This window comes from Natator depressus, chromosome 3 (assembly GCF_965152275.1).
Source record: "Natator depressus isolate rNatDep1 chromosome 3, rNatDep2.hap1, whole genome shotgun sequence".
In the NCBI taxonomy this organism is placed as follows: domain Eukaryota; kingdom Metazoa; phylum Chordata; order Testudines; family Cheloniidae; genus Natator; species Natator depressus.
In genome coordinates, this window is record NC_134236.1 from 69374482 (window position 1) to 69401130 (window position 26649).

Below are 26649 nucleotides of genomic sequence, written 5' to 3' on the forward strand. Positions count from 1 at the left end.
CCCTATAGGCAATGCTACCAATCTCTGATCCCAGGCACAGCACCTACAGTGCAGCATCCACAGAGACACTACTCAAAGAAGTCATGTTACCCATTTTCATACATGGGGAGGAACTCAAGACATTCCTTTTGAGGAAAGGATAGATATTAGTTTTTAAAAGGGTATCTTAATTTACCCTGCAGTGGCTCTCCCTGATGAGACCAGATACAGCTGGTGAGGGACACATATTGCAGGTAAGAGTCACATGGTGCACAGTGTCTGATTAATCTCAGCCCTGGCAAAGAAAAGAGACCCCATCAGATCACTTGTGTTCCAGGCCTGTTACCTTCACAAATCAATAGTCCAGTGCAGAAAAGAGTTGTGGAAGAGCTCTCTCACTGTGGACCCTTACAGAATCCTAGAAATGCAGGGCTGGAAGAGACCTTGAGAGGTAATTTTTTCCAGCCTCCTGCACTGAGGAAGGACTTGCTTATTGATGGAGCACTTTTGGAACTTCAGATTTGCATACTTGCCTGTTCCATCATGCTAGCTGGGGGCAGGGAGACTAAAATAAGGAGTGCTGTGAGGGCTCTTAAAGGGGGAAGCCACATCGTTAGCTGGGGAAAGTGGAAAGAAAGCCAGTTTGGCAACAGGTTGGTCCCAAAATTCTATGAGCCCCCGAATATCCTGAAAACAGGAACGCACATGTGACTTCTCTCTGAAGATGACATTTGTTTCATTGATTTTTTGGAATTCTGCTCTTCTGGAGAAAAACTGACTAGACTATTTTAATCAATCAAACTAAGCCAAATGGAAACAGTAAAAGTGCATATATGATGAAAATTTAGACTGATTTTTAAAATGTTCTATTTTAAAAATTTAAGGTGATATTAGAAGAACAGGTAAATATATTTGCTGAAAAATATGACTTCTCGCTTAGAAATATTTTTTCCTCTCAAACTACCAGTGGAGTTCCTCAGGGATCAGTTTTGGGACCAATCTTATTTAATCTTTTTATTACTGAACTTGACACAAAAAGTGGGAGTGTGCTAATAAAGTTTGCGGATGATACAAAGCTGGGAGGTATTGCCAATTTAGAGAGAGACCGGGATATCACACAGGAAGATCTGGATGAGCCTGTAAACTGGAGTAATAGTAAGAGGATTAAATTTAATAGTGAGAAGTGTAAGGTCAGACATTTAGGGATTAATAACAAGAATTTTAGTTATATGCTGGGGACGCATCAATTAGAAGTAACGGAGGAGGAGAAGGACCTTGGAGTATTGGTTGATCACAGGATGACTATGAGCCGCCAATGTGATATGGCCGTGAAAAAAGCTAATGCGGTCTTGGGATGCATCAGGCGAGGTATTTCCAGTAGAGATAAGGAGGTTTTAGTACCGTTATACAAGGCACTGGTGAGACCTCACCTGGAATACTGTGTGCAGTTCTGCTCTCCCATGTTTAAGAAGGATGAATTCAAACTGGAACAGGTACAGAGAAGGGCTACTAGGATGATCCGAGGAATGGAAAACCTGTCTTATGAAAGGAGACTCAAGGAGCTTGGCTTCTTTAGCCTAACCAAAAGAAGGTTGAGGGGAGATATGATTGCTCTCTATAAATATATCAGAGGGATAAATACCAGAGAGGGAGAGGAATTATTTAAGCTCAGTACCAATGTGGACACAAGAACAAATGGATATAAACTGGTCACGGGAAGTTTAGACTTTAAATTAGACAAAGGTTTCTAACCATCAGAGGAGTGAAGTTCTGGAATAGCCTTCCAAGGGAAGCAGTGGGGGCAAAAGACCTATCTGGCTTTAAGATTAAACTCGATAAGTTTACGGAGGAGATGGTATGATGGGATAACATGATTTTGGCAATTAATTGATCTTTAACTATTCATGGTAAATAGGCCCAATGGCCTGTGATAGGATGTTAGATGGGGTGGGATCTGAGTTACTACAGAGAATTCTTTCCTGGGTATCTGGCTGGTGAATCTTGCCCACATGCTCAGGGTTCAGCTGATCGCCATATTTGGGGTCAGGAAGGAATTTTCCTCCAGGGCAGATTGGAAGAGGCCCTGGAGGTCTTTCGCCTTCCTCTGTAGCATGGGGCACAGGTCACTTGCTGGAGGATACTCTGCTCCTTGAAGTCTTTAAACCACGATTTGAGGACTTCAATAGCTCAGACATAGGTGAGAGGTTTATTTCAGGAGTGGGTGAGTGAGATTCTGTGGCCTGCATTGTGCAGGAGGTCAGACTAGATGATCATAATGGTCCCTTCTGACCTTAATATCTATGAATCTATGGTCAAAAACAACTGACCAATAGAAGTTTTGAATGTGTTTATGACTGTATAGCACCTTGAGCTCTGGAAAAGCTTTTTTGATAAATTTGAATAAATACATTCAAATACATTTTAAAGAGAGTTCAGTTTCCTTCTGAATTTTTAAATCAAGTTAAATCTTCTGGGATCTCAGCACATTTCCAGTAACTATAAATTATACACAATGTAATTCTTCCAGTTAATATTTTCTTTGTCTCAGATTTTTTTTAAATCTCAAGAACAATTACTATATATTTCAGTCAAAAGCTACTTTTTCCCCTGTGAAAATTTTATTTTGAATTCAAAAATCTCTATACAATGTTATCTAATTAGTTACTTAAAATATTTTCATGATTGGCAGTACAAAATAACTTAATACACCTAAAGAAAGAGCGGTCAAGCTTATGCTGCACTGAATTCACACGCTTCAATCAGAAATAAAGTCTCTCTGGACCAGTGATACTCAGACCTCAGTGGTTCAGGAGCCAACGTAGCAATCAACATTACCCAAAAGAGCCACAGTAGAGTGAATTTGTTTCATTTACTATAGTACTATATATTCATATTTAAACAGTATGACAGGAAATATTTTGTGTGTGTGTGTGTGTGTAATTATTCTCACAGCAAAATAACTTACCAAGTATTATTATTGTATCAACTACAATTGGTTAGCAACACAGTGAAAGCATCCTGATTGGTTAATAATTAAAGCACACAGTGTTTTAATATTATGTGCTGCAGAGAACTGCAGGAGACACATAAAAGAGCCACTTGTGGCTCAGGAGCCTCAGTCTGAGTACCACTGCTCTGGACTGAAACTTTCCCAGGACCAGTGCTCTCTATTAATTTATCATTCTGTTTGAAGACCATGTTCTAACAATTCTTTCTCCTTCTTGTAGTTTTCATCAGTCACTCTGTTAGCCAAAAGGTTCTGAAATTTCTGCCTGCTCTCCGGCAAGCCCATTCCCTGCCTCAAACTCAAAGCAATAATAAAAACACATGGAAGCAGGAGATTCAATGCTCAACTGTTACATTCGGCTGCAAGTATTTTTCAGAGGACTACATATGACTAATTGCTACGGCTGGGAAGAGTACAAATGGGCAGCTAGCTTTAGGAGAAATAAGGGTCACATGCCGACCAACATGGAAGAATTTAAAATAGCTGTACTGAAGGAAATCACCTTTCCACACTGAAGAAGTGCACAATGAGAATTAGGAATTCTAACATTTGTAAATAAATAGCTAAATAAGGTAACAGAAAATCAAGGAACACATTAAAAAAAGGTAACAGGTTCCTGTCTTTGAATCCCTAGCATTAATTCTTCAGGACCTGAAGAAGGGCTGTATGTAGCTCGAAAGCTTTTCTCATTCACCAACAGAAGTTCATCCAATAAATGATACTACCTCACACACCTATCTCTCTAATATCCTGGAACCAACACGACTACAACAACAGTTCAGCATTGTCAGATAAAACTGAAGTTTGTGTAAAAGTAAAGAAGGGTTTTGTAAATGGAGAAAATGGTATTCCAGAAGGAATAGACAGATTAAAGCAACAAGCCATATTCAGAGTGACTCTAATTCCCAAATCCCAGCCAAGGAGCACTGAATGCTCCCTTAGTCTAGCTAACAGAGGGAAAACCCATATTCAGAACTAAGCTACTGTCTTTAGCACCACAACATCAATAAACCTAAATTCAATAAATTTACCTTTCTTGCAGCGTGGATGTCAAAAAATGGTTTGTTTCGAACACTGAATGGTTCCTGTGCTTTGTCAATAAGACCATTCTTCATCTTTTCATGTCGTGGAAATATAATCTCTTTTTCTATACATGCTAGTCGAATGTTAAAATCACATTCTCCAACTGGCTGTCCCTGCCAAGTTAGACAAAAAATAATATAAAATACCTAAATGTTTATCAAATTATGATTAGACTGAAGTTTGCCTTACAAAATATTTAAAAACAAAATATTTATAAATACACAGATACACTGATTATCATCAAAACATAACAAAATGTACATATTCCTGTCAAATTTCCCAGCTTGCACATATTTCTCTAGGGCTGAAGAGGTTTGATGCCCTATCTATCCAATGATAGCTTATTTTGAAAAAAAAGTCCTGCTAAACTTGTGTGTTCAAGAACTAAGAGACCAAGTAATCTAAAATTGATGATTTAATAAGTATAGAATTGTGTAAGATAACCATAACAGTATTTTTAATATAGTGCTGTTTTAATATTATTTAGTCCACTTTGTTCATAATTGTTAACAACAACTAGCTGACAAGATAACTTGCAAAGCTAACTCAAACCCTTGCTTCATGTGTATTACAAACACCTTTTGTACCAAGAAGTAGAGATTAGCATTTTTGTTATAGAAAATGAAGTTGAACACATTGTAGATTAGAAAATCTGCACACACAAAAAAATAGTGTTCCATAAGGACAGCAAACACTAGTAGAATAGGTTATTGCTCAGTCATAAAGGGTACTAAAGTTCTTGTTTAATTCTCAGGTGTTAAACTGTGGCCTTTCAAGAGCTGAAAGATATTACGCATTTTATATCCTTCTTTACTCTTTTGGTGTAATATATCAGATAAGTAAGGCAGTTCAAAAAAAACACACCTGGAACATTAATAATTATAATGTGGTTTGTTATATTTAGAGTACTAGCAAGTGGTAACTTACTGTAGCTGCCATTAACTGAATAGGAATAGATTATGTAGAAATGTAACGCTAATTTTAGAAATGTTAATTTCAATCAAATGGGTCAATTTTATAGCAATACAAGACATAGTTCATGCTTTAGCATTATTATGTCCAGAGTCTAAAATATTTGAGACTTATTTTGCCAAGTCCATACCCCATTCTGCCTCTTCCTCCTTCACTTTGAAAAATAATGTACATTTTTTCACAAACTACCCCTGCAAAATTTCCTTCATGCAGTGAACAAGGCACAAAAATTTGACCATAAACTATGAAAGCTTTGGAAAGCTATAAGCAATGAAAATAGGAAACTGGAATACGACAGGAATAGGAAACTAGAATAGGAAACTAGGACAGAAAATATGTTGTCTCTCTATAAATCCATGGTACGCCCACATCTTGAATACTGTGTGCAGATGTGGTCGCCCCATCTCAAAAAAGATATATTGGAATTGGAAAAGGTTCAGAAAAGGGCCACAAAAATTATTAGGGGTATGGAACGGCTTCCGTATGAAGAGAGATTAATAAGACTGGGACTTTTCAGTTTGGAAAAGAGATGGCTAAGGGGAGATATGATTGAGGTCTATAAAATCATGACTGGTGTAGAGAAAGTAGATAAGGAAGTGTTGTTTACTACTTCTCATAACACAAAAACTAAGGGTTACCAAATGAAATTAATAGCAGCAGATTTAAAACAAATAAAAGGAAGTATTTCTTCGCACAATGCACATTCAACCTGTGGAACTCCTTGCCAGAGGATGTTGTGAAGGCCAAGACTATAACAGGGTTCAAAAAAGAACTAGATAAATTCATGGAGGATAGGTCCATCAATGGCTATTAGCCAGGATGGGCAGGAATGGTGTCCCTAGCCTCTGTTTGCCAGAAGCTGTGAATGAGCGACAGGGGATGTATCACTTGATGATTACCGTTCTGTTCATTCCCTCTGGGGCACCTGCATTGGTCACTGTCGGAAGACAGGATACTGGGCTAGATGGACCTTTGGTCTGACCCAGTAGAGCCATTCTTATGTTCTTAGAATAGCAACATTTATTCTTTTTTTAAAAAAAAAGGACTATCAGAAGTGGCCATCTTTGTGATCAGCAGAAGTATCACCCAATTGCCAAATCAAAAGGCAGATATAGGAGCAGAAGGAGAACCTAAACTATTAAAGAGGGAAAGATTAATAACCATTTCTCAACAAAAATATGAGAGGGATGGCACAGCATCAACGTGAAAGGAGCATTTGTCATCTCATTTTTCTGATTATTTTTTTCCATTTTAAATGAAGACCTAGTTGAATTAATGAATAGTTAGGGTAGGGAAAATTCTAGAAGCAAGAGTGAGCAACACTCTCACATTATTCACTTCATATAAGCATAACTTATAACTGTGGGATCTAATTTTAGGCACTGGCACTCAAAAAAACTACCACTCCATTGTTCATTCAAGCCAGGCTGTGTGGAGCATACATGAAAACACATCTACATAATGACTGACCTTGTCCACTCAGAGGAAATTTAATGGTTAACTAAACACAGATTTATTTTCTATTTACAATTTGTGAAAGTACAGGGCATCACCACCTTGATCTCTGCAACAAGTTATGGAAGAAAAGACCTGATTCTCAATGAGTCTTTTCTGGTTACATATTTTGAAGTTCAAAAGTTGAAGTTCATTACCCTATTAGTCTGCTACTTTTCCTAAAACCACTTCCCTGCTCACTCATCTCTTACAAGAACTTCAAAAAACTAGGTTTAACTAATATTTTAAATCTTTTATCCTGAAATAAACAGGAAATTGTATTGACACAATTTTACAGATAATCATTTAAAAGGGTTTTACAGTAGTGGCATAAATTGTTTTGAAGCCATTAGTAGCTAGCAATTTCAATTCTTTTATTTGATTCCATATGAAATCTTCTAATCACCTAATTCTCTCTGCCATAAAGAATCCCTTTCCTTCTCACACCTACTCTGAAGTAATTATCTCCCACAGTTCTGACACTAACATTTTTATTTCAAAGCTAGTTACGGTACATTACCACTGGTTTCCTTATATAAAGGTCAAAGCTAGACTGATGTAAGAGTCTATGTGGTTCAGAAATCATGGGAAATAGCTCGGAAATCATTCATCAATCACTCAAGTAAAAAAATTGGGATGGGTTTCACTCTCTCAAAGCATCCACTTTTAGAAAGGAACAGAAAATTAGCATAATTCTGAATTTAAATCAAGGACATATTGAATTCAAGTATTGTTGAGAGAGAGAAATACAAGACAGACATGTCCCAGACTGATCTTAAGTCTCCAAATGATAACACCCAATTTAAAAAAGAAGACCCCAGCTTTTAGCAAAAAATAGTTAGAGGTAACATCGCCTGTAATAAATAACTTGAAGGAAAAACTAAAACTTGGAGATTGTGTAAATTCCCTCTTACAGTGAGAAAGAGATATTTTAAAACTGTTTTCCAAAAATATATAATGTGTTTTAGAATCCATTCTGGACATTTAACACTTGACATGCCTCATTAGACATGTATCAGATTTTTTTTTAGACCTGTAAGTATCTGAGTACCTAAAATGACTTCAGGATTTTGCAAGTTCTGATAATTTGTGAAGGGAGGTTGTTATTGGTTCAGTGCTGCTTGATGATATGGCACTTTAGCTGTGTTTTAACGTGTTAATTAAAAAGGTTTTAAATTCTAGTGCAGACACTACACACTTGTTTTGTTCCATGAAACAAATGTTTGTTGTGATAGTGTATTTTAGGGTTAAACACAACTAGCAAGAAACATTTTTGTCTATCTACACTAGAATTGGCAATTGTGTTAGCATGGGTTAATTAATGTGTAAAACCATGAGTAAAAACTGAAGTTGAGACATGCCCCCAGAGAGAAAAGAAGTCTACTGAATTAACACCTCTTCCTAGCTAAGGCCTGGTCTACAATACAAGGTTAGGTCGAATTTAGCCACTTTAGGTTGATTTTATAATGAATGCGTCTACACAACCGACCCTGTTCCGCCGACCTAAAGGGCCCTTAAAATCAACTACTGTACTCCTCCCTGACGAGGCGAGTAGCACTACAATCGACCTTCCTGGGTCGAATTTGGGGTAGTGTAGATGCAGCGCTGTGCAATTCGATGGTATTGGCCTCTGGGAGCTATCCCAGAGTGCTCCAATGTGACCACTCTGGACAGCACTTTCAACTCTGATGCACTAGCCAGATACACAGGAAAAGCACTGGGAACTTTTGAATTTCATTTCCTGTTTGGTCAGCGTAGTGAGCTCAGCAGAACAGGTGACCCAGAATGCAGTCCCAGAATCACAAACGAGCTCCAGCATGGTGCGAATGGGAGACCCTGGATCTGACTGCTGTATGGGGAGAAGAATCTGTGCAGGCAGAACTCCGATCCAGCAGAAAAAATGCTGATATATATGCCAAAATCCCACAGGGCATGGTGGAAAGAAGCTACACCAGGGATGCACAGCAGTGCCACGTGAAAATTAAGGAGCTCAGGCAAGCCTACCAAAAGACAAAGGAGGCAAACGGTCACTCTGGGTCACAGCCCCCGACATGCTGCTTCTATGATCAGCTGCATGCCATTCTGGGGGAGGGGACCTCACCAGTACCCCAACACTCTCCGTGGACACCTACAAGGTGGCAGCCTCACGCAACATGGATGAGGATTTTGTTGCCGAGGAAGATGAGGAGGAGGAGGAGAATGCACAGCAGGCAAGCAGAGAATCCGTTCTCCCCGGCAGCCAGGACCTTTTCCTCACCCTGGAGCCAATACCCTCTCAGGGCCTATTGTTCCTGGACCCTGATGGCAGAGAAGGCACCTCTGGTGAGTGCACATTTGTTACGACACTACAGGGGTTAAAAGCAATTGTGTTTAATGTTTGATTTGCCCTGAACAATTGGGATGCATTCGTGGCCAGTACAGTTAATGGAAAAGTCTGTTTATATGTCTGGGGATGGAGCGGGAATCCTCCAGGGACATCTCCATGAAGCTGTCCTGGAGGTACTCTGAAAGCCTTTGCAGGTGGTTTCTGAGGAGGGCTGCCTTATTTTGTCCTCTACGGTAGGACGAAAGGGCATTTTACCATACCAAGCCAGTAGCAAGTGGTCTGGAATCATTGCAACACAAAGCATGGCAGCGAACTGTCCTGGGTTATGGTCGCATTCATGCAACATTCGGCCTTTATCTTTCTCTGTCAGCCTCAGGAGAGTGATATCATTCATGGTCAGCTAGTTGAAATAGGGCAAGTTTTGTAAGGGAACAGTAATCCCCTCTGTTTGGTGATCCCCGACACATTAGATCCCGGGCATGCTCTGCTGTTTACGCTTGGCTAAAAGGGATCATCCCAGAGAATAGCCACGCTGGAAGAGAGGTGTGCTGCACATCCACCCCAAAACTGCAGCCCCTCCTTTTAAACGGCAACCGCAGCCCCTCCTTTTAAATGGCAAACACAACTGGCATTGGTTGCTATGGGAAAGGAGGGCGCTGCAGTTTTAAATCATCCCCACATGTTATGAATGCAGAAGAAGCCAACCTCACAAACCATTTTGCTTACCATGGCTGCCTGCAAACCAAATTCTGTTGCCCAGCCGTTTGTGATATGTCACCATACCAGCAGGCACTCAATATAAAAGGCAATATAAAAGGCAAAATGCAACCTTGTACCTAAAACACATGTGCTGTCTGCTGTGAATTGCTTGATTCACTGTGAAAGAGTCTCCCTTTTGTTCTCAGGAATGTATCTTCTCTGAACTCTCCCTTTTTTTTAACCCTGCAGCTGCAAATGTTTTTGTGCTCCCCGCACCAACTCTGTCCCTGAGGTTATTGCAGATTAAAAGGCAAAAAACACGCACTAGCGATGACATGTTTTCAGAGCTCATGCAATCCTCCCGCACGGATAGGGCACAGTTGAATGCATGAGGCATTCGATGGCAGAGGCCAGGAAAGCATACGGTGAGCGTGATCATAACACACAGGAGGAGATGCTGAGGCTAATGGGGGAGCAAACGGACATGATGAGGCATCTGGTGGAGCAGCAGGAAAGGCAACTAGACTACAGATCCCCACTGCAGTTATTGTGTAACCCGCTGCCCTCCTCGCCACGTTCCATATCCTCCTCACCCATATGCCCAAGAACGTGGGGGGGGAGGTTCCTGGCATCCTGCCACTCAACTTCAGGGGATGGCCCAACCAACAGAAGGCTGTCATTCAAACAGCTTTGATTTGTAGTGTGGCTACAATAAGCAATGTGGCCTTGTCCTTCCCTCCTCCCACACCCCACCCCATTATCAAACCCTTTGTACACCCGAGCTTCCTTTTACTAGTCAGAGTTGTCAATGATCTCAAGTTTTTTATAAATAAATAAAGAATGAATGGATTCAGAACAATAGGGACTTTATTTTCTGTGCCAGCTGTGGTCGAAGGGGGGAGGGGGACTGACTTACAAGGAAGTACATTCACCAAAGGGGGTGGCTTTGCATCAAGGACAAACACACACAACTGTCACACCGTAGCCTGGTCAGTCAGGAAACTGCTTTTCAAAGCCTCTCTCATGCACAGCTTCGGTGTGCTCTTCTAATTGCCCTGGTGTCTGGCTGTTCAAAATTGGCCACCAGGCAATCTGCCCCAACCTCCCACTCCGCCATAAACGTCTCCCACCTACTCTCAAAGATTTTATGGAGCACACACCATGCAGCAATAACAATGGGAATATTGCTTTCACTGAGGTCTAACCTACTCAACAAACTGCACCAGTGCCTTTTTAAATGCCCAAAGGCACATTCTACCACCATTCTGCACTTGCTCAGCCTATAGTTGAACTGCTCCTTACTACTGTCCAGGCTGCCTGTGTACGGCTTCATGAGCCACGGGAGCAATGGGTAGGCCGGGTCTCAAAGGATAACTATTGGCATTTCAACATCCCCAATGGTAATCTTCCAGTCTGGGAAGAAAGTCCCTTCTTGCAGCTTTCCGAAGAGCCTGAGGTTCCAAAAGATGCGAGCGTCATGCACCTTTCCCGACCATCCCACGCTGATGTCGGTGAAACGGCCCTTGTGATCCACCAGCGCTTGCAACACCATTAAGAAGTACCCCTTGCGGTTTATGTACTCTTTGGCAAGGTGGTCCAGTGCCAAGATGGGAATATGCGTTCCATCTATTGCCCCACCACAGTTAGGGAACCACATTGCAGCAAAACCATCCACTATGCCCTGCAAATTTCCCAGAGTCACTACCCTTCTTAGCAGAAGGGTTTTGATTGCCCTGGCTACTTGGATCACAGCAGCCCCCATGGTAGATTTGCCCACTCTGAATTGATTCCCGACAGACCAGCAGCAGTAAGGCGTTGCAAGCTTCCACAGAGCTATCGCCACTCGCTTCTCCTCTGTCAGGGCAGGTCTCATCTTGGTATTCCTGAGCTTGGGGGGGAAGGGAGGAGAAGGGGAAGCAACTCACAAAGTTCCATGAAAGTGGCATTACGCAGTTTCGCAGCCACTGGGAATCATCTCATACCTGCAACACTATGCGGTCCCGCCAGTCTGTGCTTGTTTGCCGGGCCCAGAATCAGCATTCCACTGTATTAACATGCCCCAGTGCCGCCATGATATCCCAATTGCCACATCCTGTGCTTTCAGGAACGTCTGTGTCCATGTCTTCCTCACAATCTTTCTCGTGCTGGCGGCTCCTAGCTAGGCTCTGCACATACTGCAGGATAACGTGCGAGGTGTTTGCAATGCTCACAAAAGCAGTGTAGAGCTGAGCAGGCTCCATGCTTGCCATGCTATGGCGTCTGCATGGATAACCCAGGAGAAAAGGCATGAAATGATTGTTTGCCGTTGCTTTCAAGGAGGGAGGAGGGGAGACTGACGACATGTACCCAAAACCACCCGCGACAATGTTTTTGCCCCATCAGGCATTGGGAGCTTAACCCAGAATTCCAATGGGCAGCGGGGACTGTGGGATAGCTACCCACAGTGCACCACTCTGTGAGTCAATGCTAGCCAAGGTATTGAGGACGCACTCCGCTGACCTAATGCGCTTAAGTGGGGACATGCACGATCGACTGTATAAAATCGGTTGCTAAAGATTGACTTCTAATTTCGTAGTGTAGACAGGCCCTAAGCTTTACTAACGTGGTGTAACTCTGTATAATTGTACTGAGAGATCACAGTGCAAGGTGCTATGGTTGTAGTACTTTTATTAACACTGTTTTGTTTTTAATACAACCCCAATCCCCATCAAGGAGAAAAAATTTACTAATGTAATTCTTCAGGTAGGAAGTGGGGAGGCTGAAAGTTGCTCTTCATCAAGCCAAACAACAGATGAATGAATGACACATGGGATGGATTTAAATGGGAGACTATAACTTTATTAATTATACCTCAGAAAGGGACACTATACTTCCTTTCCCCTGCCCCGCCTCCACCTTCTTCTCACATGAGCCATTTACTGGTTCCAGTGAAGGTTACAGGGCTTCAATCAGAAACCAAACAGTAACTCAGAGTAAACCATCCCCGATTTACCCCATGGACTCAGCTCTGTTGTGAAACTTCTCTCCTCCCCTCCCCCTTTCCCTCCCCCACCTAAAAGGGGGTGTGAAGACAGAGGCCACCAGGCGGAGGGACGCAGAGAGTGCATCAGTCTGTGAAGACATCAGGCTCCTCCCTGCTCATGAGTGCTAAGTCCAACTGCAAAATGCCATATCTCATTTACCTCTGGGCCTTTTAGCCTTTACCCACTCTGGACACCAGATAAGGGAGACACCAGCAACTAACATGGGTACACCCCACACCCACCATGCCTGGTACCCATCTCCTGCCTGACCCAACCCCTGGTCAAGGAGCCAAACGCCAGACCCAGCATTTGACAGATGCACTCCATCACACCTAAAAGAGCTCAGGACCATTGTATCAGATATGCCTGTGTTATCACAGCCCACCCCAACTTCCATAATTATCCTGGCTACCTCATGGCTCACAATTTTTCACATCCTGTCAACATGGGCTGACTCAGTGGTCCCACCCACCAAATTCATCTTGTGAACATCTCAAACCAAACCAACTGAGCGCAAGGCCATAACTGCAGAATCAGCTCCCTCTATATCCTAATCCTTAAATTTAATCCAGTGCAGTCCACAAAAATCATTTTTTGCCCAGGTGAATAAGCAGGACATCAGGTGAGTACAGCTCAGCCATCACTGCATGCAGCAGAGACATGAGCTGGCCCCAGCGCATGCCTCTTCTGCCATATCATCAAAGGCAAATGGCATCAGCTTTGAAGCTCAGTTGTGATACATATTCTGATGTGGCCACCTACTTGTGTGTTCAATGCACAACAAAATGCCCCCAGATACAAACATCAACCCTCCCTCCCAATGTCTCCATCTCAAGCAGGGATTGTATTCTGATGCACCCTGTGTCCATCAGCTGACCTTTCCTCTCTGGCGCATGGAAGCTGTTCCTCATCTTGGATCCCTGAACCACAACTTGGTATACGAGGTGCCCTTGCAATTGTGCGTGGCTAGAGACTGTTTAGGCAGTAGGATCTGTGTACCCATCTGCCAGCCTGTGGTTATAAAATAGAAATACTGCTCCCTCCAAGAAGTGGGACTTCCATGAGAGCTTGGCTGGGTCTCATATGTTATCCCAGCTGCCCAGTCCCCATCACCCCTTCTATAAGGCCCCGTTCCCCATGCCACAGAAGCAGCAGCTCCTACTCTCTCCCCCTTAACTGCAGCCATCTGGCTCTGACTTCTGCCACCCCTGGCTGCACAACCTCTGCCACCCTGTCTGCAGGGGCTGTGGAGACTACACAGGTCCATACGTGTTCCACCTACTAGTCTGCCCCATTCCTCCCCAATGGGGATGCAATTACACACCCACCCAGAACAGCAGGGAAGATGGGGAAGAAACTTTCAGGCATGGAAGCTCCCTGTATCCTTGCCCCACCACTACAGCAAGCTGCCACTATTGCTGCTAGGGAGGAAGGGGGGGAGGGTCAGTCCCAGCCCAAGACCAGAGCCCATGTGGAGAAGATGACCCTTCTGAATCAAAGTTCCCAGAATATAAAATCCTTTCAAGCCTTTGTTACTACTTGCCCAAAATGTGCTGGTTCTTTTCCCATGCCTCCTCCAGTGTTGTCCAATGTTTTCTTGCTCCAGATATGGCTAAACAGGAACTGCTTCTTTGCAGGTAACTGGAGAGTAAAAGGCTTTTGAAAAGCCCAGGCTATGTTAAATTAGCTGCCAGGTGCCCCTCCCTTGCCTATCAGCTGGCCCAATCCCCTTTGCCCAGCCAATGGCAAAGCAGAGAACCAAAGGAGGGGAGTGTGGTGGGAAAAAATCACCTTCTGCCATGTATTTTGGACTTCTCTCCTTCCCTGCTGTCCAGTCACAGATTGTCCCCTGCTAAAGATGGTGAAAGGGTATTTTGTCATTTCTGAGCCTATAGTTTAAATAGTCCAAACTAAATCCAAACAAAGCAAATTTTATATATATGTTAAATCAAAATGTATGCCCCCCTACTCCACTTTGAATCTACTGGGTGGGAAATGATGCAAAAAAATAATTAATTAAATGTCGGACTTCAGGACTTGTAGGCAGCAGACAAAAAACAAACAGTCATGGTAAAGGAGAAAAAAATTCACTAGCCCAATAGGGATGCTTCAGGTAGGAAGTGGGAAGGCTGAAAATTGCTGTTTATTTTGTCGTGCCTGAGCCTACATTGTCCAGCTAGACCATAGACATTTTCTTATGGAGAAATGTGTAGGTGGCAAAAGTGTGGTATTTGAATGCTAAATCCCCCAAGCACAGTGTTTTTAATGGAAACGCTATCACAATGCTGCCAGGTTCTACTTCAATAAAGCACTCTGAGTCTGTATATCCAGTTGATATTGAGCTTGGCCTGGGATGGACTGAGAATCTCTCTCTCTTTTTCTTTTTTTTTTTTTTTAATTTGGTCTGGAAATAAACTGCCAGCAGAACATATTCCTTTTTATTCCCAAAATCAGTACCTTAAATAATATGAATAATTCATTACATACTATATACACCCACACAAAATATGCATATAAGTACCACACATGCCTTGATTTACTGAACCGTAACAGAACATATGCCATAACTGCCTTAACAACTTTAATGATTCTGGAACAAGACTATGATATAAACACAGGCTAAAATGTCAGCCTGTGGTAACATTATTACTGACAATTCAAAGCACACACAGCTGACATCTGCATTTCCAAAGAGAAATCCCATCATGTCTCTCCATTTTCAGAGGGCCCTGCAGCCTAATATCTTGAAGTCTATACTAATGGACTAGTACATATTTCTCTTGACAGTGGAATTATGATTGCTGATATAAATTTTAAAACTTTGCTTATTTAAGATATCTTAATGAATATATGTATTTAAATAAAGTTAATAAATGCGAGGGTGTCTTTTGCCCCCTAAATAAGGTCTATAACATTTAAACAACTTGGCAGTTGAATAATGCATCTTAATTTCTGTATTCTTCTTTTACAAGAACGGAAAGTAAAATATTTATGGAAATGAAAAATACTGTAAAACTTAGAACATTAAGGTTTTTAATTTCTAAAAATGAGACAAATGGCAAGACTGCCATTAGAATTTGACAACACATTTTAAGATGAACATTTTCTAACCTTTAGCACTGAATCACTCAACACAGAGACAAGCTAATGGCAAAAAGCCTAAAACATTTAAAATGTTTTATATACTTTATCTGTGGTACCAGGAAGCTACAGAACATGAGATACTGTTGCTCGAGATAAGACTCAAACTAATGTGGCACTAGAATTTATTCAATATTTATACAGTGTGCATTCATATCACAGAACACTGTTGTGAATTCTCCCACCTTGAAAAACAAAAACCCCTGAATAGAAGCATGTTACAAATATTTATACTCAAGAAACAAGTTCAGCAATAACTTTCATTTTAAAAGCAATTAACATTCAAAATGACTCCAAATATATAATTTGGTGTTTTACCTAAACTGGGTGTGTTGAACTCATTCTGTGGAAAGGGGAAAATTCCATTTTTAATTATCTTAAAACAATGTACTTTTCATCAAACTACCCCAGGCCTCCCACTGATGTCAATGGGAGGTTTGCACAAACATCAAAGGTAGAATGAGCCTTTTACATACAAACTAACCAACCACAAGAACTAAAATGTAGTTATCATTGAAATTAGACTATTTGTAAAGTAAAATACTAAATATAAGGCTGGCAGCATCTGGACCTTCCTTATCACTATTTATTTGCTAAGTCCATTAATTGTTCCATACTGCATCACATAGTATGGACACATTCTCACCTACGTCTACAGCCATTTTGGTCATTCGTTTCTCCCTCTTTCCCTATCTTCCTTTCAATGTTTCTCCTTCTTTCTTCATTGCCCTCATCACAGCAACTCGCAATGAAATAGTTAATGTTGCCATTAGACTATGGAGTTATTACACCTAATTAGATGAATGAGAGCTGGGGAGTTCCCGCCTCTCAGAACCATAGTTACTTTCAGACTGTTTTTAGACGCTGCATTGATTCATCTTCAGTTCATATATAGCATGTCACAGGCACTTATTTTTTTTAATAAAAGCATCAACTCTGCAGAACCTGTACATCATGAAGGACACAAATATGTCAACCAGGTGAGAGGTTTGATATCACTCATCTGGAAACTAATTCATCAAGACCAAATAATGGAACAAAAGAGCTCCACATTATAAATTACCTATTATATGGCTATCTTCCAAAGTCAGTTAAGAGATCTTAATTTACACAATTACCATTGGTTTGTAAGAACCACCTTAAGAAGGGAGCAGCATATTTCACAAATTAATTAGGATAGACCAAAAAAAAAAAGTGTCGACTTGTAACAAGTATTTTTCATAAGGAATTCTTTTTTAAACAAATTATAACATACTGAGCTTTTTGGGGTAAGGTTTGTATCATCTGTGTATTTGAATAGTACTTAACAGATTATGGCAGCTACTGGTTTATAAATAATAATATAACAATAAGTCAATGACAACGCATTCTTTTCCAAAAGAAAGCTGTTTGAGTTTTGCTCACTTTTCTTTTTTTCTGATTTATGTCCTTTGTTAAGAAGGAAACATTTTAAAGCTCATCCCCCACCAGTCCTACACCAGACTATAAGGGTTGCCCCTCTGCGCACGTGCACACACACATACATACACTCTCACACTCAGTCACTCACTGTGCAGGAGAAGCATCTGCAGCTGTTAAGAGTCTCTGGGAATGGAGCAGAAGAGGCCATGAGGCCCTGCCCTCACCTTAGCAAACACTATGCTGACATTTGTAGACACTTCTGATCAAGACACTTGGGACCACTGAGTGCAACTTCTGATTAGCGAGATACATCATGAGAGAATTCAAGAAAAAAGTAGCACTCTAACATTCAGCCCAAGAGATGGGAACGGAGAACAAGGAGGCAGAATGTGGGGAAAGCAAAGACAGTATGAGAGAATAGGCCTGGATTAAGGGCAGACAGAGAGGGAGCAGATAAAGGAAAAGGAGGAAAGAAAAAAAAGTAATTGAACTAATAAGACATGCCAAAATTAATTTTATTCATTTTGCTTTTATCTCATGTCCCTTTCAACATCCTCCATCTATTTGTCTATTTAGACTGCAAGCTCTTAAGAGCAAGGACCTATCTTATTGTGAAGTACCTAGCCCACTTTTGCATGCATGATTAATAATGGGTTTTTTTTTTAGAATGTATGTAGAGTTATAATAAATAATGCTGAGAAAAAAATCAGAAGGAATATAAAACTTTATGCTTTGGTGCTTAAGCCAATCTCTCTAAATATTAGGAATTTGGATGTACTGGAAGAATCTGCCTACTGCAGTCTTTCTTGCACCTTCCACTGAAGAATCTGGTGCTGGTCACTATTAAAGACAGAATATTGGACTAGAAGGCCACAGGTCTGATGCAGTATGGCAATTCCTATGATCCTACATAGAAAGTGAATGCTGCTAAAAATATTAAAAGAAAACATTACCAATCTATTTAGCTAGATACCAGAATGCCAAGTAATATCTCATAGGACAAGGGAGACTGTTAAAGAATTCTTAAATTTAAATAGATGTCTTCAGTTTTTTTAAAAAGCTAAAAATGTTATAAAGGCAGTGAAAACGTAGATTATAATCAAGTTCCAGAGAAAATGATAAAGTGCACTGCAAGTGTAATTACCATACTGCCCACCACTTCCAAAGTGTACATAATCATGTGCAACACAGGGCCAGAAAGGGTTAAGCAAATTGCAGACTAATTGACCCAGATTCAACCTTTAGACATATATTGATAGATAATGTAGTGGTTTTGTGTGTTTGCATATATATTGGTAGAACGTAATCAAACAGTTCCCGTCTATTGCTGTATTCTGTTAATTCAGTGATCAAGAGAAGATATTAACATTTAAATGAACTGTAAATATAGTGATATCAACTGTCTTGATTTCTCTTTGAAGTATACAGCAAATCACCTGCAGATGATGGGAGATAGGCAATTGTCTAATGTTAATCAATATAGCTAATTACCAGGGATGTTTAGGAAATAGAAGGTTACTTCAAAAGCCTATTGTTCACCAAGACAACTGCCAAGAGGATGCAAAAAAATCTATAAAAACTCTTGGGACCTGATCCTTTCATATCAGATCTGCTTAAGTTTCATCCAGAGGAAGTTCGAGTCGTAAGACTGAGATCTTCAGTCCCATCTGGACTGCCCTGATACTGAGTATTTGAACATTGGGACTAAACCTATGGACTAATTCTAAAAAGACTCTGCAACACTCAAGCTCACCATTTCTACTATGAAATTGATCTCAGAACTCTATTCATACCTGTATGTATAATGATCTTTTAACCAATATGCTCTCACTTTTCTTTTTTAATGAATTTTAGTTTACTTAATAAGAAATCGCTGTAAGCATGTATTTGGGCAAGATCTGAAATATTCATTAACTTGGTGGGTAATGTGTCTGATCTTTGGGACTGGCAGAACTTTTTATATGATGAACAAGAGTTTCAATAATCCTCATCATATTTGAGGGAGGGACCCCAAGGCTGGACTGCTTTAAGGGAACTGTGTTTTGGCTTCTGGGTAACCAGTAAGGTATTGCAGAAACTCTCTTTGATTGCTGGCTTGGTAAATCCAAGTATTGGAATAACCGCCAGTTTTGGGGATTGTCTGCCCCATTATTTGTAATGTGCACTAACTGAGCAATCCCATTGTGGCCCCCCTGTGATCTCGGTCACATCATGTAGTAGAATACTATGTTTTTTTAAAACCCTTTAAAAGGGGGACTTGTAAAGGAAGAAAAAAAATATGGACTTTTTTCCTTACTTGTGATGTATAGAGAAGGCCTGGTATTTTGTAAAAGGTCTTGGTTACGTTTTATTTTTATTTAAAACACACTAGAAATTCAGTTTTTCTCCTAGCAAACTCAATGGATGTCTGAAAAACTAGTAGGATGACATCACAATAACAGAGTGAAACCTGAGTAACTGAAGAGGAAAGGGATTTGTAGGTCAGATGCATAAAACTGATTTTTTTTTTTTTTTAACATCTATAACTCAAACACCTTACAACAGGAGAAAATTACCTGGAAACAGATACAACACCCCTCAAACTTTCTATTAGGATTCTAGACTCATAGATTCCAAGACAGGAAGGGACCGCTGTGATCATTTAGTCTCACCTCTTGTATAACACAGGCTATAGAACTTCCCAAAAATAATTCCTACAGCATATCTTTTAGAAAAACATCCAATCTTGATTGAAAATTGTCAGTGATGGAGAATCCACCATCCATCCAACTCTCTCACTGTTAAAAATGTATGCCATGTTTCTAGATTGAATGTGTCTAGCTACAACTTCCAAGCATTGGATTATGTTATACCTTTGTCTGTTAGATTAAAGACCCCATAATTAAGTATTTGTTCATGCAAATACTTATGGACTGTAATTGAGTCATTCCTTAACCTTCTCTTTGTTAAGATAAATAGATTGAGCTCCTTGAGTCTTATTCCTATAAGGCATGTGTTCTAATCCTTCAGTCATTCTTGTGGCTCTCCTCTGAACCCTCTCCAATTTATCAAGATACTTCTTAAATTGTGGACAATAGAACTAGACAGCATTCCATCAGCAGTCACACCAATGCCAAATACAGAGGTAAAACAACCTCTCTACTCCTATTTGAGATTCCCCTGTTTATGCATCCAAGGACTGCATTAGCCCTTTTAGCCCGAACATTGCATACAGAGCTCGTGTACAGCTGATTATCTGCCACAACCCCAAGGTCTTCTTCAGAGTCACAGCTTCCCAGGAGAAGATCTCCCATCATGTAAGTATAGCCTGCATTCTTTGTTCTTAGATAAATACATTTACATTTAGCCATATTCAAACACATATTGTTTGCTTCCACCCAGTTTACCAAATCATCCAGATTGCTCTGAATCAGTGACCTGTCCTCTTCCTTATTTACCTGTACCCAATTTTTGTGTCATCTGAAAACTTTATCAGCAATGATTTTGTTTTCTCTTCAGATCATTAATAAAAATGTTAAATAGTGCTGGGCCAAGAACCAATCCCTGTAGGAATGATACTGGAAACACACCCACTCAGTGATGATTCCACACTTACAGCTACACTTTGAGACCTGTTGGTTAGTCAGCTTTTAATCCATTTACTGTGTGCCATATTAATTTTATATCTTTCTAGTTTTTTTTAAATCAAGATGTCATGTGGTACAAAGTCAAATGCCTTACAGAAGTCTAAGTATATTACATCAACACTATTACCTTTATCAACCAAACCTGTAATCTCATTAAAGAAAGATATCAAGTTAGTTAAGCAGGCTCGTCTAGAGTGAAAACTTACATTGGCATGGCTATATCTCTATGGGTGTGAAAACACAACATCCCTGAAAGATGTAGCTATGCCAATTTAATTCCCAGTACAGACAGCGCTACATTCAATGGAAGAAATTTTCCACCAATATAGCTACCATCTCTTGGGGAGGTGGATTAACTACAGCGACAGAAGAACCCCTTCCGTTGCTGTAGTGAGCATCTGCACTGAAGAGTACAGCGGTGCTGCTGCAGCATTTAAGTGTAGACATAGCTTAAGTGTCCTAACTCCAACTCTCTAGCTCCCCATGGTGATGGCTAGCAAAACAGAAAAGACAAGGTTTCTGTAAACCTAACAATTCCAAGTTGAAAATCAAGCAGGACAAACAATTAAAAAACATCCACAGCAAATTAAAAATATATCAGAGGCCTTCTTTATACAATTTCAAGAAACAAAAAGTGGGGAAAAACCACTTCATCTTACTATCCCCATTACTGGATAACCTTTAAAGGTACTCGCAAAAAGAAAAGGAGTACTTGTGGCACCTTAGAGACTAACCAATTTATTTGAGCACAAGCTTTCATGAGCTACAGATCACTTCAATCGGCTCAAATAATTAGTCTCTAAGGTGCCACAAGTACTCCTTTTCTTTTTGCGAATACAGACTAACACGGCTGCTACTCTGAAACCTTTAAAGGTACTGACTTTTCTAGAAATTTTTTTTAAAAGGAGGGAAACATTTAACCTTCCCGCTTTTGCGCTTGAAAATCCTGCATACTGGTCATAATTAGGAAGTAGTCTTTAAAGGAAAGCTCCAGGGTAATTCAAAAGATAACACAATTATATCTAATAGTGTGAAAGCACTGAAAGTATCGAAGTTTTAAAGTCGATGTAAGGCAAATATTAAATCACTTAACAGTTGGTTAAACCAGTGAAATAATTATTTACGAAATTTACAGCTGAAGTACAATAAGTTCCTTCTGCCCTAATGTGCGTAAGACTCAACTCTTGCTGGGAACTATCATTAAAATGGCAGCCTCCGTGGAGAGAACTCTGATCCCACGATACTAAGACATCATTTCTAGGGCTGTTGATTAATTACAGTTAACTCACGCAATTAACTCAAAAAAATTAATCGCAATTAAAAAAATTAATCGTAATTAATCGCAGTTTTAATCGCACTGTTAAACAACAGAATGCCAACTGAAATGTATTAAATATGTTGGGTTTTTCCCCACATTTTAAAATATATTGATTTCAATTACAATACAGAATACAAAGTGTACAGTGCTCACTTTATATTATTATATTTTATTACAAATATTTTCACTGTAAAAATGATAAACTAAAGAAATAATATTTTTCAATTCACCTCATACAAGAACCATAATGCAATCTCTTTATTATGAAAGTGCAACTTACAAATGTAGATTTTTTTTGTTACGTATCTGCACTTGAAAACAAAACAATGTAAAACTTTAGAGCCTAGAAGCCCAGTCAGTCCTACTTCTTGTTCAACCAATTGCTAAGACAAACAAGTCTTTACATTTCCGGAGATAATGCTTCTTGTTTACAATGTCACCTGAAAGTGAGAACAGACGTTCAACATGGCACTGTTGTAGCCGGCGTCACAAGATATTTACGTGCCAGATGAGGTAAAGATTCATACGTCCCTTCATGCTTCGGCCACCATTCCAGAGGACATGCTTCCATGCTGATGATGCTTATTAAAAAAATAATGCGTTAATTAAATTTGTGACTGAACTCTTTGGGGGAGAATTGTATGTCTCCTGCTCTGTTTTACCGGCACACTGCCATATACTTCACGTTATAGTAATCTCGGATGATGACTCAGCACATGTTCATTTTAAGAACACTTTCACTGCAGATTTGACAAAATGCAAAGAAGTACCAATGTGAGCTTTCTAAAGATAGCTATAGCACTGAACGCAAGGTTTAAGACTCTGAAGTGCCTTCCATAATCTGCGAGGGACAAGGTGTGGAGCATGCTTTTAGAAGTCTGAAAAGAGCAACACTCCAATACGGAAACTACAGAACCCAAATCACCAAAAAAGAAAATCAATCTTCTGCTGGTAGCATCTGACTCCGATGATGAAAATGAACATGCATCAGGCCACACTGCTTTGGATCATTATTGAGCAGAACCCATCATGAGCATAGATGAATGTCCTTTGGAATGGTGGTTGAAGCACCAAGGGACATATGAATCTTTACCGCATCTGGCACGTAAATATCGTGCGACGCTGGTTACAACAGTGCCATGTGAATGCCTGTTCTCACTTTCAGGTGACATTGTAAATAAGAAGAGGGCAGCATTATCTCCTGCAAATGTAAACAAACTTATTTGTCTGAGCGATTGGCTGAACAAGAAATAGGACTGAGTGGGCTCTAAACTTTTACAGTGGTTTTTTTTTTGAATGCAGTTATTTTTTGTACATAATTCTATATTTATCAGTTCAACTTTCACAATAAAGAGAGATTGCACTACAGTATTTGTACTAGGTGAATTGAAAAATACTATTTCTTTTGTTTTTTATAGTGCTAATATTCGTAATAAAAAATATAAAATGAGCACCGTACACTTTGTATTCTGTGTTGTAATTGTAATCAACATATTTGAAAATGTAGAAAACATCCAAAAATATTTAAATAAATAGTATTCTATTATTTTTAACAGTGCGATTAATCGTGTGATTGTGATACATTTTTTAATCGCTTGACAGCCATAATTATTTCTAAAGTAGCTTTGAAAATTCCAACATATACAGTCTATTAATTCATAGATACATAGTTAATCACTGCAGTTTCCTTTAAAAATAGCAGTCCATGTTTTTGTTCCTTTCATGGAAACAATCCACACCCCTGAAAGATGTAGTTATTCCAACCTAACTCCCAGTGTCAACAGTGCTAGATAGATTGAAGAATTCTTCTGTCGATTTAGCTACCGCCTCCTTCGGAGGTGGATTAAATACAACTACAGTCAGGAGCGCTGGAACCTGCGTAGAAGTGGGGGATCACCTGTGCCTCCTCTTCCCGCAAGGCCCTGCCCCCTGACCAGGAGGGATGCCAGAGCCAGGCCATGGAGAGATCCACCCAGGGAGTTGAGGCCGCTGTGGGGAGCCCTAGACCCTCCACCTGACCTGGGTGGAGAACATAAGAATGGCCCTACTGGGTCAAACTAAAGGTCCATCTAGCCCAGTATCCTGTCTTCCATCAGTGGCCAGTGCCAGGGGCCCCAGAGGGAATGAACAGAACAGGTAATCATCAAGTGATCCATCTCCTGTCGCTCATTCACAGCTTCTGGCAAACAGAGGCTAGAGACACCATTCCTGCCCATCCTGGCTAATAGCAGTTGATGGACCTATCCTCCATGAAGTTATCTAGTTCTTTTTTGAACCCTGTTATAGTCTTGGCCTTCACAACATCCTCTGGCAAGGAGTTCCACAGGTTGAATGTGCACTGTGTGAAGAAATACTTCCTTTTATTTGTTTTAAATCTGCTGCTATTAATTTCATTTGGTGACCCATTTCATTTGACAGAACAAGGAGTAATGGTCTCAAGTTGCAGTGGGGGAGATTTAGGTTGGATATTAGGAAAAACTTTTTCACTAGGAGGGTGGTGAAACACTGGAATGCATTACCTAGGGAGGTGGTGGAATCTCCTTCCTTAAAAGTTTTTAAGGTCAGGCTTGACAAAGCCCTGGCTGGGATGATTTAATTGGGGATCGGTCCTGCTTTGAGCAGGGGGTTGGACTAGATGACCTCCTGAGGTCCCTTCCAACCCTGATATTCTATGATTCTATGACCCTTAGTTCTTGTGTTATGAGAAGTAGTAAACAACACTTCCTTATCTACTTTCTCTACACCAGTCATGATTTTATAGACCACAATCATATCTCCCCTTAGCCGTCTCTTTTCCAACCTGAAAAGTGCCAGTCTTATTACTCTCTCCTCATATGGAAGCCGTTCCATACCCCTAATCATTTTTGTTGTCCTTTTCTGAACCTTTTCCAATTCCAATATATCTTTTTTGAGATGGGGCGACCACATCTGCATGAAGCATTCAATATTTGGACATACCATGGATTTATAGAGAGACAATATGATATTTTCTGTCTTATTATCTATCCATTTTTCAATGATCCCCAACATTCTGTTCGCTTTTTTTGACTGCCGCTGTACATTGAGTGGATATTTTCAGAGACCTATCCACAATGACTCCAAGATTTCTTTCTTGAGTGGTAACAGCTAATTTAAACCCCATCATTTTATAGGTATAGTTGGAATTATATTTTCCAATATGTATTACTTTGCATTTATCAACACTGAATTTCATCTGTCATTTTGCTGCCAGGTCACCTAGCATTTTGAGAAATCCTTTTGTACTCTTCACAGTCTGCCTGGGACTTAACTATCTTGAGTAGTTTTATATTATCTGCAAATTTTGCCACCTCATTCTTTACCCCTTTTCCCTGATCATTTATGAATATGCTGAATAGAACTGGTCCCAGAACAGACCCCTGGGAGACACAACTAGTTACCGCCCTCCATTCTGACAAATGACCATTTATACCTACCCTTTGTTTTCTACCTTTTATCCAGTTACCAATCCATGAGAGAACCTTCCCTCTTATCCCGTGGCAGCTTACTTTGCATAAGAGCCTTTGGTGAGAGACCTTGTCAAAGGCTTTCTGAAAATCTAAGTGCACTGTATCTACTGGATCCCCTTGGTACACATGCTTGTTGACCCCCTTCAAAGAATTCTAGTAGATTGGTGAGGCATGATTTCCCTTTACTAAAACCATATTGATTTTTCCTCAACAAATTATGTTCATCTATATGTCTGACAATATTGTTTGTTCTTTATTCAACCAGTTTGCCCGGTACTGAAGTCAGGCTTACAGGCCTATAATTGCCGGGATCACCTCTGGAGCCCCTTTTTAAAAATTGGCATCACATTAGCTATCCTCCAGTCATCTGGTACAGAAGCTCATCTAAATGATAGGTTACAGACTACAGTTCGTAATTCTGCAATTTCACATTTGAGTTCCTTCAGAACTCTTGGGTGAAGACCATCTGGTCCTGGTGACTTATTGCTGTTTAATTTATCAATTTGTTCCAGATACCTCAATCTGGGACAGTTCCTCAGATTTGTCACCTAAAAAGAATGGCTCAGGTCTGTGAATCTCCCTCACATCCTCAGCCGTGAAGACCAATGCAAAGAATTCATTTAGTTTCTCTGCAATGGCCTTATCGTCCTTGAGTGCTCCTTTAGCACCTCGACCATTCAGTGGCCCCACTGGCTGTTTAGCAGGCTTCCTGCTTTTGCTGAACTTAAAAAAAAAAATGCTATTACTTTTTGAGTCTTTGGTTAACTGTTCCTCAAATTCTTTTTTGGCCTTCCTAATTCTATTTTTACACTTCATTTAGCAGTGTTTCTGCTCCTTTCTATTTTTCTCACTAGGATTTAACTTCCACTTTTTAAAGGGTGCCTTTTTGCCTCTCATTGCTTCTTTTATTTTATTGTTTAGCCACTGTGGCTTCTTTTTTGGTTCTCTTACTATGTTTTTTAATTCGGGGTATACATTTAACTTGAGCCTCTATTATGGTGTCTTTAAAATGTTTCCACACAGCTTGCAGAGATTTCACTTTTGGCACTGTACCCGTTAATTTCTGTTTAACTAACCTCCTCATTTTTGTGT

At 40.2% G+C, this 26649-nt stretch overlaps 1 protein-coding gene across 2 annotated transcripts in view; it reads right to left on the reverse strand.

The window, feature by feature from the left end:
* RNGTT (RNA guanylyltransferase and 5'-phosphatase) overlaps positions 1-26649 on the reverse strand; it is a 457144-nt gene that overhangs the window by 251326 nt on the left and 179169 nt on the right. Inside the window, exon 11 of one of the 2 annotated variants that reach the window (XM_074948098.1) lies at positions 4018-4182. The exons of the other annotated variant lie outside the window; for it this stretch is intronic. Within the exon in view, the coding sequence (XP_074804199.1) occupies positions 4018-4182 (165 nt within the window). The remainder of the gene's footprint in view (positions 1-4017; positions 4183-26649) is intronic. 2 annotated transcript variants of the gene reach the window in all.